General features: G+C 45.6%; 1 protein-coding gene across 2 annotated transcripts in view; it reads right to left on the minus strand.

Moving 5' to 3' along the window:
- Positions 1-495: 495 nt before the first annotated feature.
- Positions 496-14,721, minus strand: part of GLOD5 (glyoxalase domain containing 5) — a 31,440-nt gene continuing 17,214 nt past the window's right edge. Inside the window, exons 1-4 of one of the 2 annotated variants that reach the window (XM_012471659.3) lie at positions 13,933-14,061; positions 9,186-9,323; positions 3,681-3,836; positions 496-834 (exon numbers count right to left, since the gene is read on the minus strand). In XM_012471659.3, the coding sequence (XP_012327082.2) occupies positions 709-834; positions 3,681-3,836; positions 9,186-9,323; positions 13,933-13,995 (483 nt within the window). In that variant the 5' untranslated portion in view covers positions 13,996-14,061 and the 3' untranslated portion in view covers positions 496-708. Of the gene's footprint in view, positions 835-3,680; positions 3,837-9,185; positions 9,324-13,932; positions 14,062-14,721 lie in introns of those variants that run through there. The other variant, XM_012471660.2, reaches the window with a different exon arrangement.

Here is a 14,721-nt window from a genome sequence, read left to right on the forward strand (position 1 = left end):
CCATGAGCTATGCCTCAATTGAGATGATTTGGCTCATTTATGTATTAATTTATTTTGTGTGGAAAAGGAGGTGTCTCACTATGTTGCCCAAGGCTGGTCTCGAACTCTTTGACCTACTAGATCCAAAGATAGAAAGTGCTAAATATCCCAGGAGTGAGACTAGAGAACGCTCTCCGGGAAGTGGTAGTATCGTTGGGGGCTGATCCTGGAAGGTCTGATGGGAATGAGAGATCCTGGGAGTCTCTGAGGCCCAGGAATGGAGGAAGCAGCAGGCAGCAGCCAGAAGAGTGAGATGAGTTAGGAAAGGACGAAGATGATGGCGTCACTGACAAGGAGAAATCTGTCAGGGGCCTTGAATCCCAAGGGGACGACCCCTAGATCTTGCGCTCGGAGTTGTCATTCTCTGGTCATAGACCTCTGACCCAACAGCTCAGAGATCTCACACCCTAGATAAAGACACATGCGTGGCGCTGATACAATAACAAAGACCCTGTATTCGTTGAGAGATTATGCATTTATTAGGCCAGCTTGGATGACATACAGATATGGAGGTCTGGTCCCAAACCTGTCTTGGGTCCCCCCTCATCAGAATGTGTGAAGTGCCTAAGTCGTCAGTCCTCGGAGGCCTCTGGGTCTGGGTAGGAGTTTGCAGGAAGGAAAGGAGAAGGCGATATCGAGGGGGACAGAATGGAGGAGGTCCAGCCTCCATCACGAGGAGATGTAGTTGGACACCTCAATCAGATTTCTGTCAGGGTCTCGGAAGTAGATGGACATAATAGGCCCTTTTGCCCCTGTTCTGGGAACCGGCCCCTCCTCAATAGGGACATCACAAGTCTGAAGTGGGAAGAAAAGACAAAAGTCATTCATCAAAATCTGTGTATGAGACCAAAATTTAATTCCTTTTTTTTTTTTTTTTTTGAGACAGAGTCTCTCTCTGTCGCCTAGGCTGGAGTGCAGTGGTGAGATCTCAGCTCACTGCAACCTCTGCCGCCTCCCTGGCTCAAGCAATTCTCCCACCTCAGCCTCCTGAGTAGCTTGGGATTACAGGCCACGGTGCCCAGATATTTTTTGCATTTTTTGTAGAGACGAGGTCTTGCTATGCTGCCCAGCCTGGTCTTGAACTCTTGACCTCAAGTGATCCGCCCACCTCGGCCTCCCAAAGTGCTGGAATTACAGGTGTGAGCCACTGCACCTGGCCTATAAAATTTAATTCCTTATAGTGACCTAGAAGACCCTGGAACACCCCTGTATCTTTCTTTCTTTTTATTTATTTATTTATTTTTGAGACTGAGTCTCACTCTGTCACCCAGGCTGGAGTGTAGTGATGCAATCTCAGCTCACTGCAAACTCGGCCTCCTAGATTCAAGTGATTCTCCTGCCTCAGGCTCTTGAGTAGCTGGGACTACAGGCGTGCGCCACCACGCCTGGGTAATTTTTTTTGTATTTTTAGTAGAGACGAGGTTTCACCATGTTGGCCAGGCTGGTCTTGAACTCCTGACCTCACTTGATCCACCTGCCTCGGCCTCCCAAAGTGCTGGGATTATGGGTGTGAGCCACCATGCCCGGCCTATTTTATTTTTATTTTTTTGAGACGGAGTCTCGCTCTATCACCGGGCTGGAGTGCAGTGGCACGATCTCAGGTCACTGCAACCTCTGCTTCCCGGATTCAGGCGATTCTCCTGCCTCATCCTCCCAAGTAGCTGGGATTACAGGTACACACCACCATGCCCAGCTGATTTTTAAATTTTTAGTAGAGACAGGGTTTCACCATGTTGGCCAGGATGGTCTCGATCTCTTGACCTCATGATCTGCCTGCCTTGGCCTCCCAAAGTGCTGGGGTTACAGGCGTGAACCACTGCGCCCCGGCCCCACCCCTGTATCTTTCTGACCTCAATCTCCTACCATCCTTCCCTCCCTCACTCTGTTCTAGACACTTATCAGCTAGATGGCCTTGGGCACAGTACCTAACTACCTTGTACCTCGGCCTCCTCATTTGTAAAATGAGAAGGATAGTAGTACCTAGTATTATCTAGTAAGTGGCAGAACTAGAATTCAAACCCAGGCAGTCTGGGTCAAAGACCATAACTCTTAACCCCTATGCTTCACCCATTTTACTTCCAAATCAGTCTTTTTCACTGAGACTTCCCAAAGAAGGAGTCTAGGTTATTTGCACAGAATATATACAATACCTTGATTCGTGTTCTGCAAAAGGGAAACTAATGCCCCTCTTATTTATTTATTTATTGTAGAGATAAAGTCTTACTCTGTCACCCAGACTGGAATGCAGTGTCACGACCACAGTTCACTGAAGCCTCAACCTCCTGGGCTCAAGCAATCCTCCCACCTCTTAGCCTCCGAAGTAGCTGAGCCTACAGGCACACACTGCCATGCCCAGCTAATTTTTTTGTATTTTATGTAGACACAGGGTCTCGCCATGTTACCCAGGCAGGTCTCAAATTTCTGGGTTCAAGTAATCCTCCCTCCTTGGCCTCCTAAAGCACTGGGATTACAGGCGTGAGCCACTGCACACCCAGCCTTATTTTAATTTTTAGAGACAGGGCCTTGCTGTATCACCCAGGCTGGAGTGCAGTGGCATGATCATAGCTCACTGCAGCCTCAACCTACTGAGCTCAAGTGATCCTCCCACTTCACCCTCTTGAGTAGCTAGGATTACAGGCATGCACGCCTGGCTAATTTTCTATTTTTTGTAGAGATGGGGGTCTCACTATGTTACCCAGGCTGGTCTGGAACTCCTGGCCCAAATGATCCTCCCACCTCACCCTCCCAAAGTGCTAGAATTACAGGCATGAGCCACAATGCCCAGCCAATGCCCCTTCTAGATGACATCATTTTAAGTATTACAGAGACACTGGATTCAATAACAGCAAATCAGAAATTATTCCCTCTTCAATCTTCTCTCAATCCTTCTGATTATACAAAGAAAGTGGATGCTAACAAGTCCTTAGTATCTTTTTAACCACCTGCCATATCTCCCTTTGTAATGTCAGGGTCAGGGAGTACAGGGAACAGAAGTGGCTAGAATCTAATGACATTGTTATGCTTTTATAGCTGTTGGATTTTACAGTTACTTTTCCTTTATGCCAAGATATAATGAGTTTTTCATGTACTTGGATGAACATTTTCTTTTTATATAAATGTATTTAGGGCTAGGCACAGTGGCTCATGCCTGTAATGCCAGCACTTTAGGAGGCCAAGGCAGGCAGATCACTTGAGGTCAGGAGTTTGAGTCCAGCTTGGCCAACATGGCGAAACTCCGACTCTACTAAAACTACAAAAATTAGCCAGGCGTGGTGGTGCATGTCTGTAGTCTCAGCTACTTGGGAGGCTGAGGCAGGAGAATCGCTTGAAACCAGGAGGTGGAGGTTGCAGTGAGCTGAGATTCCTGCATTGCACTCCAGCCTGGGCAACAGAGCAAGACCCTATCTCAAAAAAAAAAAAAAGGTATTTAAGTGTAGTTTTTTTTTTTTTAAACAAGGGGAATGCATAATTTCCTTTTCAAATACAATTATTTACATGAAAAATCATGTCAGTCAAAATAGTACATAACTGTGTGCAGGCATTTATCTGGATGTGGTGAAACGTGTTACCTCTCTGGGTCATGCTTCTGTTTTCACTGTGTTTGCAGCAGCTTTTGCAAAAAGAAGGGAAGTCCCACTCACCTTGAGGTGCTGGATCATTTCACCCAAAGGCACCTCTGTGATCAGACATATGTCCAGGGAGCCAGGAACTGGGTGAGCAGCTTTGGGTTCAAATTCCTTTCCCACCTCGTGGAGGTTAAATTTCTGGTCTCCAAAACACAGTGCTTTCCGGTCTTCCTACTTGGTGGGGAGGGGCGGAGAAAACAGCCCAGAATTAAACCTCCTAGATGAGTGTGAGATGAAGCCTTTCCACCTATCCCAACAAGGTTTAAAAAAAATAAAAACTAGAATGGAGCTACTACACAACAGCCCTTAGCCCCACCCAAGTCTCATTCCCTAGAGGCAAGTGTATGAGTTTATTTCTCTTTGAAATTATTTTCATATCTCCAAATATTGTTTTTACCAACAAAGGCAAAGATAGCAATTTGCCGACCCAGTATACATTTCCCTTTTATTTCTTATAAACATAACAGAAATTTCAGTGGGGTCAACTGCATGCCCAACTTTAAAAACCCACATTTCGGCCGGGCTCACTGGCTCACGCCTGTAATCCCAGCACTTTGGGAGGCCAAGGCAGGCAGATCACCTGAGGTCAGGAGTTCAAGATCAGTCTGACAAACATGGAGAAACACTGTCTCTACTAACAACATAAAATTAGCCAGGCGTGGTGGCACATGCCTGTAATCCCAGCTACTCGGGAGGCAGAGGCAGGAGAATTGCTTGAACTAGGGAGGCAGAGGTTTCGGTGAGCTGAGATCTCACCATTACACTCCAACCTGTGCAACAAGAATGAAACTCTGTCTCAAACAAAACAAAACAAAAACCCTACGTTTTCCAGAACCTCCAGAGGCCACGTTAGCTGGACTGGGCAATGAGATGAGGTCAGAGGTGTGGGTGGGGCTTCCGGGAACCTCCCTGCCCACTGCACTGGTCCATTTTGCCCATTCACTTCCTCTTTCTTCCCAGCCACTGCCCGTGACCTGACTAGCTACCTCTGGACTGGTTGTTCAATGAGAGGAAAAGAAAACTCTGTCTTGTTTAACCCACAGTTAGTTGAGTTTTCTCCTATGTGCCTCCAAGTAAAGTCCCTAACCCTTCACTTTTCTCCCTTTCCTCTTTCTCTTTTCTTCTCTTCCTTTCCTTTTCTTTCTTCTTTCTCCATGTTGGTCAGGCTGGTCTCAAACTCCCGATCTCTGGTGATCCACCCACCTCAGCCTCCCAAAGTGCTGGGATTACAGGCATGAGCCACCGTGCCTGGCCCCTCTTTCTTTTCTTTTAGACAGAGTCTTGCCTCTGTTGCCCAGGCTGGAGTGCAGTGGGGCAATTTCAGCTCACTGCAACCTCCGCCTCCCAGGTTCAGGCAATTCTCATGCCTCAGCCTCCAGAGTAGCTGGTACTACAGGGGCATGCCACCATGCCCAGCTAATTTTTATGTTTTTAGTAGAGATGGAGTTTTGCCATGTTGGCCAGGCTGGTCTTGAACTCTTGACCTCAGGTGATCTGCCCGCCTCAGCTACCCAAAGTGCTGGGATTACGGGTGTGAGCCACTGTGCCCAGCCTCTTTTTTTTTAGACAGAGTCTCTTCAGACATAGACTCATGAAAAAGATGAAAAAAAAAAAAAAAGAGAGAGAGAGACAGTCTCGCTGTGTTGCCCAGGCTTCAGTGAAGTGATCACAGCTCACTGCAGCCTCAACCTCCCAGGTTCAAGTGATCCTGCAACCTCAGCCTCTGAGTAGCTGGGACCACAGGCACACCCCACCATGCCTGGCTAATTTTTTATTTTATTTTTTGTAGAGACCGGGTCTCCCCATGTTGCCCAGCCTGGTCTCAAACTCCTGGCTCAAGCAATCCCCGGCTCAGCCTCCCAAAGTGCTGTGATTACAGGTGTGAACCAGTGTGCCTCACTGCACCACTATTTCTTGATTTAGCAACTTGAGATATTTCCTATCATCTCCCTGCTATGATAAATGAGAATTTAGCTCATTCACATTACTACCTCTTCCAACACAATTTGATTATCATTTTTAGTTTTTCTTTTAGCTCCTTTACAATTTTTAAATAACCCACTTGCATGCTTATTTTGTTTATTTATTTAATTTTTTTAAGAGACAGAGTCTCATTCTATTGCCCATGCTGGAATGCAGTGGTGCAATCACGGCTCACTACAGCCTTGACCTCCTGGCCTCAGGCAATGCTCCTGCCTCAGCCTCCTGAGTAGCTGGGATTACAGGTGCGCACCACCATGTCTGGCTAATTATAAAACTTTTTTTTTTTTTTTGTAGTGATGATAGTCTCAGTATGTTGCCCAGGCTGGACTCCAGCTCCTCAGCTCAAGTGATCCTCCTGCTTCATCCTCTCAAAGTGTTGGGATTGCAGGTGTGAGCCACTGCGCCTGGCTGCAAGTTTATTTTCGTAGATAAACTACAGATTAACTCACAGCCCTGTCATGTTCTTCATGGCTCCTCCCTCTTCTGGACCTCTCAACATGTGCCATTTCTTTTATACTTTTTATATCACTACCACATCCATTCAATCAGAAAATGATTTTATTTCACTTTTTTTTTTTTTTTGAGATGGAGTCTCCCTTTGTCACCCAGGCTGGAGTGCAGTGGCAGGATCTTGGCTCACTGCGACTTCTGCCCTCGGGGTTCAAGTGATTAGCCTGCCTCAGCCTACCGAGTAGCTGGGACTACGGGTGCACGCCACCACTCCCGGCTAATTTTTGTATTTTTAGTAGACACAGGGCTTCAGCTTGTTGTCCAGGCTGGTCTCGAATTCCTGACCTCAAGTGATCCACCCATCTCAGCCTCCCAAAGTGCTGGGATTACAGGTGTGAGCCACCGTGCCCAGCCGACTTTATTTCACTTTTGGACTCAAAGATAGTTTGGCTCAGTGTGCAATTGTAGGTTGCAGCTTATTTTCCCATAGCCTTTTAAATATGTTGCTTCATTGTCTTCCCTGAATGTGGTGTTGCTGTTAGGAAGTCTGATGTTCATCTGCGTTTTATTCTTTGGTTGGTGATACATCCATCTTCTACTACTGCAGCTTTAGGATTTTTCTTAATCCTAATGTTCTGAAATTTCACTCCAATGTGTCCAAGTACAGAGGTTGAGGCATCATACACCTTGTTATCACCATTGGCCTATACAAGGACTATGTCTTGTTTTACTTATACATTTATTCTGTATCTCTTCATTTTCCATTCCCATCTCCATCTTAGGCAACCACTATAATGTGTTTGAGTGTATCTTTTAGTTTTCATAAATTGCTGTAAAATGTGTGTTATTGCTTTATGTGTGTGTATTATAAAGGGTCGCATGCCGTAGACCTGATTTCCTTCATTTTTCACTCAGCACGATCTTTTCAAGACATGTCCATGTTGCTGTGCACACATCCAATCTGATGTTGCATAATACTACATTTACACATAAGGTTCCATGTTAGATTTAACATTTTTACCCAAATAGAAAAAATTGGCTGGGCATGGTGGCGTGTGCCTACAGTCCCAGCTACTCCAGAGGCTGAGGCAAGAGAAGCACCTGAGTCCAGGAGGTTGAGGTTGCGGTGAGCTGTGAACGCACCACTGTACTCCAGCCTGGGCAACAGAGCAAGACCCTGTCTAAAAAAAAAAATTTCTTCTCCTGTTTGCGATTTTCTATTTAAGTTATATGGTATACGGGGGTTGTGTTTGTGTGTACTTAATTGTTTTAGAGCGGTCTTAAGTCCACAGCAAAATTGAGCAGAAGATATAGGGATATATACACCCTACCCCCACATATGCACAGCCCCCTTCACTTCTTTCACGTGGTAATATGCATTTAAATTTCCTCCATGTCTTTTCATGGATTGATAGCCCATTAATTTAATTTAATTTATTTATTTGAGACAGAGTCGCACTCTGTCACCCAGGCTAGAGTGCAATGGCGCGATCTCGGCTCACTGCAACCTCCATCTCCTGGGTTCAAGTGATTCTTCTGCCTCAGCTTCCTGTGTATCTGAGATTACAGGCACCCACCACCATGCCCGACTAATTTTTGTATTTTTAGTAGAGACAGGGTTTCACCATGTTGGCCAGGCTGGTCTCACTCCTAACCTCAGGTGATCCACCCACCTCGGCCTCCCAAAGTGCTGGGATTACAGGCATGAGCCACTGAGCCTGACTGATAGTCCATTTATTCTTATCACTGAATAATATTTCACTGTCTGGGTGTGCCACAGTTCATATATCCATTCACTTACTGAAGTACATCTTAGGCATATATTTTTTGCTTTCTCTGCATTTATCTTTTTTGAAGTTGTTCCAAATTCTCAAGCATACTTCAGTCTCTGGAAACCTCTTTTTTTCCTTGGATCTGTCTTTCCTGGGGTCTTTCTTACACCTGTTCCAAACTGGATTAATTGTTCTCTAGGTACCTTTCTGAGATCTTCCTCTTGGGATCCACTGTGGCTTGTGGCCTGACTTCCATGTCTTCCATATTCCCAGATTAGTCATTTTTTTTGTGTGTGTGATGGAGTCTCGCTCTGTCACCCAGACTGGATTGCAGTGGTGCGATCTCAGCTCACCGCAACCTCTGCCTCCCAAAGTGCTGGGATTACAGGCATGAGCCACCACAGCCAGCGAGTCACCCATTTTGATACAGCATACCCTCAAGTAATTTTCAAAGCAAGTGGGAAACTTTTCTAAGACTTCGTATGACTAAGAATGCTTTTATTCTACATTTACCTTTTTCTTTGTTTGATTTTTTTCTGATGGTTTCTCACTCTGTCACTCAAACTGGGGTGTGGTGGTACAATCTCTGCTCATTGCAACCTCTGCTTCCCAGGCTCAAGCAATTCTCATGCCTCAGCCTCCCAAGTAGCTGGGATTACAGGTGTGTACCACCATGCTCAGCTAATTTTTGTATTTTTAGTAGAGATGGGGTTTTGCCATATTGGTCAGGCTGGTCTCAAACTCCTGACCTGATGTGATCCACCCATCTCAGCCTCCCAAAGTGCTGGGATTAACAGGTGTGAGCCACCGCACCCGGCCCCTACATTTACCTTAGGTTAATAGTTTGGTTGGACATAGAATTCTAGGTGGAAAAATTTCCCCTCAGAATCTTGAAATTGTCCTTTTATCTTTTGGTATCTGGTCTCTTGGAAAATCTGATAGTTTGTTTTTTTCCTTTGTAGATAATCTACTTTTTAATCTCTATGAAAGCTCTCAGGATCTACTTTTTTAGTTCGATGTTCTGTAATTTCATGAGGATCCGTGTAAGTGTCTACATGCTGGATACTTAGTTAACCTTTTCCATATAGAGACTGCAGAGTTCTCTTGCAGTATTTCTATGATAATTTCCTCCTCTCCTTTTTCTCCATTCTCTCTCTGGAAGTCCAAATATTCAGAGTTTGGAAACTCCTCTATTGATCTCTTTGTATTTTCTCTCAGATTTCCCGTGGTTTTCCTTTGGGAGTTAAGTTATATGTTAAAGTGTTATAAACAAAGTTTAGCCCACCTGAATTTTGACATTTAGGGAAGTGGTTACCTTAAAAGTCGTGACCTCCATGCCCAGGATCTTGGAATAAAACATGGTAGTGTCTTTGATGCTCTTTACTGTCATCACGATGTGGTCAAGTCTACAGATAAGACTTGGGGGAGGAGTCTGACTGCTGTCCCTCCACGACTAAAAAATGAAAAAAAAGTCAGAAGAGACCACATTGCCACTTGTCACGCTCATGTTTCCTTCTCCTCACCTCCCCCCACCTCCCCAATGACTTTACTTCCTCCTCACCCTCTTTCAAGGGAAAGGCCTGAGAGAATACTTACTGGCAGAGTCTTATTGCCCATGTGTGGATTCACGGGAGTCCATGTGTCTACCATGACCACTTTCCACTGTTTTCTTGTTCCCTTTCTTTTTTTCATTTTTTTCAGACAGAGTCTCACTCTGTTGCCCAGGCTGGAGTGCAGTGGCACAATCTTAGCTGACTGCAATCTCCACCTCCTGGCTTCAAGTGATTCTCCTGCTTCAGCCTCCCGAATAGCTGGGACCACAGGTGTTTGCCACAACACCTGGCTAATTTTTGTAGTTTTAGTAGAGACGGGGTTTCACCATGTTGGCCAGGCTGGTCTCAAACTCCTGACCTCAAGTGATCTGCCCGCCTTGGCCTCCCAGAGTGCTGGGATTACAGGCGTGAGTCACAGCACCCAGCCTTCTTGTTCCCTTTCTCCTTCCAGAAGTGAAAATTAGGGGAGTGGAGACAAAGACAATGCCCTCCCTTGTTTTCCCTAAGTAGAATTCATTTTCTTTCCAAGAAGTGAGAAGACACACAAGAGCCCAACCCTGTGAATACAAGCCCTCCATTGGCCAATTTTACCCAGCCCCCTCCTTTCCCATTCTGCAGCTTCGGTCACAGAGAACAGGACGAGAAGGGGGTGTCTCAGAAGAAATGAAGGTTTCTGGGCATGTGTATTTATAGATTCGCCTTGACACCCAGAGGGAAGACTACTCCCTCACCTTCCACTTTCCCACCCTCAGCACACTTCCCATCAGATCTTTCTCTTGACTTGAACTATTTAGTAAATTGTATATGAACAGTATCTCTGCTGTAGGATTATAAAGCACCTGTGGTCTGGCACTATAAGCAATGGAGTATAATGCTTAAAAGTAGAGATTATGATTTTTTACTAATTTTTTTTTTGAGACAGAGTCTTGCTCTGTCACCCAGGCTGGAGTGCAGTGACAGGATCTCGGCTCACTGCAACCTCCACGTCCTCCCCACCCCACACACCAGTTCAAGGGATTCTCCTGCTTCAACCTCCCAAGTAACTGGGATTACAGGCATCTGCCACCACACCCAGCTAATTTTTGTAAAAAAAGATAAGTCAAAATTAGTAAAAGTATAGATTCTGGTGGTGGCACCTGTAATCTCAGCACTATGGGAGGCTGAGGTGGGCAGATCCCTTGAACCCAGGAGTTTGAGACCAGCCTGGGCAACACAGTGAGACCCTGTATCTACAAAAAAATACAAAAATTAGCTAGGCAGGGTGGAGCTCACGTGTAGTTTCTGTTACTTGGGGGGCCGAGGTGGGAGGATCGCTTGAGCCCGGGAGGTGGAGGTTGCAATCAGCTACGATCATGCAACCGCACTCCAGCCTGGGTGACAGAGCAAGACTGTCTCAAAAAAAAAAAAAAAAATTCTGGAATCAGACTGACATTTAAATAATTTCTCTAGTTTCTCTGTGCCTTGGTTTCTCCTTCTATAAAATGAGCGGGATTTTATACATATTTTATAGGATTATTGTGAGAGTTTTAAAAAACTACTATATATATATATATATATTTTTTTTTTTTTTTGAGAAGAAGTCTTGTTCTGTCGCCAGGCTAGAGTGCATTGGTGTAATCTTGGCTCACTGCAACCTCCGCCTCCTGGGTTCAAGCAATTCTTCCGCCTCAACCTCCTGAGTAGCTGGGACCACAGGCGCATGACACCAAGCCCAGCTAGTTTTTGTAGTTTTAGTAGAGACGGGGTTTCACTGTGTTGGCCAGGATGGTCTCGATCTCTTGATCTCATGATGTGCCTGCCTCAGCCTCCCAAAGTGCTGGGATTACAGGTGTGAGCCACTGCGCCTGGCAAAAAACTACTATATTTTTAAGCGTGTAGAACAATGCCTGACATTGACACATATCAAGTGCAATAAAAGGATTGATGATGATGTTGATGATGATGATGATGTGGTCATCTTGTTAAAATCTAGACTCCAGTTACAATGACCCCCAGTCTCTACAGTCTCATTCATTGCTCTTGAACTCCAAGCTACACTGTCCTTTTGCCTGTTCCTCATAAGGGCCATCCTTGTACTGTTCGTTTCAGGGCCTTTGCAGATGGTAATGCCTGTCTCCCTGACCAGAATGTAAGCTTCATAAGAGCAGGGACCTATCCGTTTTGTTCCCCACTGTTTCCCAAACAACTAGTTCAATCATATTTGTTCAATAAATATCTGCTGCAACAACTAGGGACAGTGCTTAGCACAAAGTCTGACTAATTTCTATACCGTTCAATTCGATTCAATTCGATTCCATTCTATTCTATTCTACCTACCCTTTGCTATTATTTTCTATTCCACTGCATTTAGTTCCATTGAAACCAGCCCATTTTAAACAATTGATTTCACTGAGCCCCAGTTAAAAGAAAAAATATCCTGTACCATTCTATTTTCCTGAGTGGAGGCGACATTAGCAAAGTTGCTGAGTTCTGCTCTCCCTGTGGATACAGAAGATCCACAGGGACATAGGGACTACAGAAAGAGAAAATGACCAACATTTTGGCTCCATTGAAAATAAAGCTGTTTCCCTAGCAAGCAGACTCGGATGGAGACTAAAAAAAAAAAAAAGAAATAAATAAAAAAGAAAATAAAGTCATATGTTGAAAAAAATCTTACTAACTTTCTTTCTTATATCCTTTTTGAGACAGAAGCTTGCTTTGTTGCCCAGCCTGGAATGCAGTGACACGATCACAGCTCACTGCAGTCTCACCCTCCTGGACTCAAGCAATCCTCCCACTTCAGCCTCTGTTGTAGCTGGGATTACAGGTGTGTGCCACCATGCCCAACTATTTTGTTTTCTTTTTTCATTTTTTGTAGAGGTGAGGTCTCACTGTTTCCCAGGCTGGTCTTGAACTCCTAAGCTCAAGCGATCCTCCTGCCTCAGCCTCCCAGAGTGTTGGGATTATAGGCATGAGCCACTGCACCTGGCCCTTATTAACCTTTTAACATCTGTAGAATCTGTCACAATACCCTGTTTACATTCCTGATATTGGCAATCTATATTTTTTCTCTTAATTACTCAAGAGAAAACAGATATTGCTAATATTTTATTAATCTGTTCAAAGAATCAACTTATGATTTGTTGCCTTTATTGTATGTTTACTTTCTATTTCACCAGTTTCTACTTTTATAATTTCCTTGCTTCTACTTTCTTAGGTTCAATTTGCCATTCTTTTCCCAGCTTCTTGATAGGGAAGCTCAGGTCATTGATTTTCAACTTTTCTACTTTTCTGATCTATGCATTTAGAGCTATAGATTTCCCCTAAGCACTGCTTTGGCCACATCCGCATCATTTTGATAGTTGATTGGAAATAAGCTCCACCTATTCCTCCCATTATTCAGTTCCCTGCCAGCTGAGATTCACTCCCCAGATTCTGCTTTGCAGACTCGGAGCTTCATCCTTGCAAATTCAAGGATGAGCACGGATAGCTCTTTTAAGGAACAGGAAGGCCAGCATGGCTCAGAACCCAAGAGTGGGTAAGAGATGAGTGGGAGGGCAAGGCAGGGTCCGGATCCTGCAGGGTCTTGAAGGTGAAGTTACAAAGCCTGCTTTATAAAATGATGATCAAGACATAGTCATCACACAAAGGGCTAGTTGCGGTGGCTCATACCTGTAATCCTAAGACTTTGGGAAGCTGAGGTGGGTGGATTACCTGAGGTCAGGAGTTCGAGACCAGCCTGGCCTACATGGTGAAATCCTGTCTCTACTAAAAATACAAAAATTTGCTGGGCATGGTGGTGTGCACCTATAATCCCCACTACTCAAGAGGCTGAGGCTGGATAATAGCTTGAACCTGGGAGGCAGAGGCTGCAGTGAGCTCAGATCGCTCCACCGCACTCCACCCTGGGTGACAAAAGCAAAACTCAGTCTCAAAAAAAAAAAAAAAAAACCCACAGTAATCGTACAAGGTTTACTGTGTGCCAAGCCCTGTTTTACACACTCTACAAAAATATAATCAATTTTATTTCTCACCACAGCCTATAAAATCCCTATAGTCAGAGTGCCCGGAACACCATGTCCTTCCTCCTTTGGCCTCCTTCACAGGGAAGCGTTCTGTCTTCCTGCAGGGTCCTCTTCAAGGTCCCCTTCAGGCTGCCGGGGGCCTCTGAATTCCTCTCCTAAAGTTCAAGGTCAGCGCTGTGTTTCCTAGCCTTTCTCCACACAGCCTTAATCACGACAGCTTCGGGGACACCCTGCATGAGCCTCCTTTGTGTCTCTCCACCTGTCCCTGGCTGAACTGGGGTAGGAGCCACCCCTCTGCCCCGGTGCAGCCATGCACACCTGAACACAGGGCCCTCATGGCTTAGAGCGGGGCCTTTCCATGGGCCTCTGCTGCCCTCTGCTTGTCTCTGAAAGAGGAAGGGAGAGAGGACAGGAAACAGGAGCCCACAGAGAAGGGAAACAGGTTACTAGACCAGCTTTGGTGCCAACACCCTTGCCCCAGACCCCCAGGGGCCACCTTGTTCACCTGTTTCTCCGAAGTCCTGCCCCACATCTTGACTGGCAGCCTGGAAGACAGATGGCGCAGCATGGCACGGTAAGCGTCCTTGCCCAGGGGCCTCCCGACAACCCTCGGGCTCAGCACCTGGAGATCAAGGGGCAGGAACAGGAGGGCACAGGCCGAGGACTGTGGGAGGTGACAGAGGTAGGTGGAGCAAATGGAAGGACTTTGACATTAAACTCAGGGCCTCAAAATTAAAAGCTTAACGTGGATGTGTGTAAGGGATTACTTCTTGATAACACTGAAGGCCGGGTGTGGTGGCTCCTACCTGTAATCCCAGCACTTTTGGAGGCCAAGGTGGGTGGATCACCTGAGGTCAGGAGTTTGAGACCAGCCTGGCCAACATGGTGAAACCCTGTCTCTACTAAAAATACAAAAATTAGCCGGGCGTGGTGGCGGGTGCCTGTAATCCCAGATACTTGGGAGGCTGAGGCAGGAGAATCGCTTGAACCTGGGAGGCGGAGGTAGCAGTGAGCCAAGATCATGCCAGTGAACTCCAGCCTGGGAGACAGAGCGAGACTCCATCTCAATAATAATAATAATAACAGTAATAATAATAACACTGAAAAACTACCAAAGGAATCTTTACTCTAGGGTATGATGTCTCTGGTCTACTTAGGGGTGTGTCTCCAAAGTGTGAGATTTGTGAGCTGTTTGAAAGTGTGTTTCAGGGGTGTGAAGTTGTGGGCTCAGTTAGAGTATGACTGCTCTGACCTATTATTCGTCTGTTCCCAAGCCAAGATCCCTACATTCTTT

This window comes from Aotus nancymaae, unplaced genomic scaffold (assembly GCF_030222135.1).
Source record: "Aotus nancymaae isolate 86718 unplaced genomic scaffold, 86718_ANA_hifiasm-v0.15.2.pri h1tg000058l, whole genome shotgun sequence".
In the NCBI taxonomy this organism is placed as follows: Eukaryota; Metazoa; Chordata; class Mammalia; order Primates; family Aotidae; genus Aotus; species Aotus nancymaae.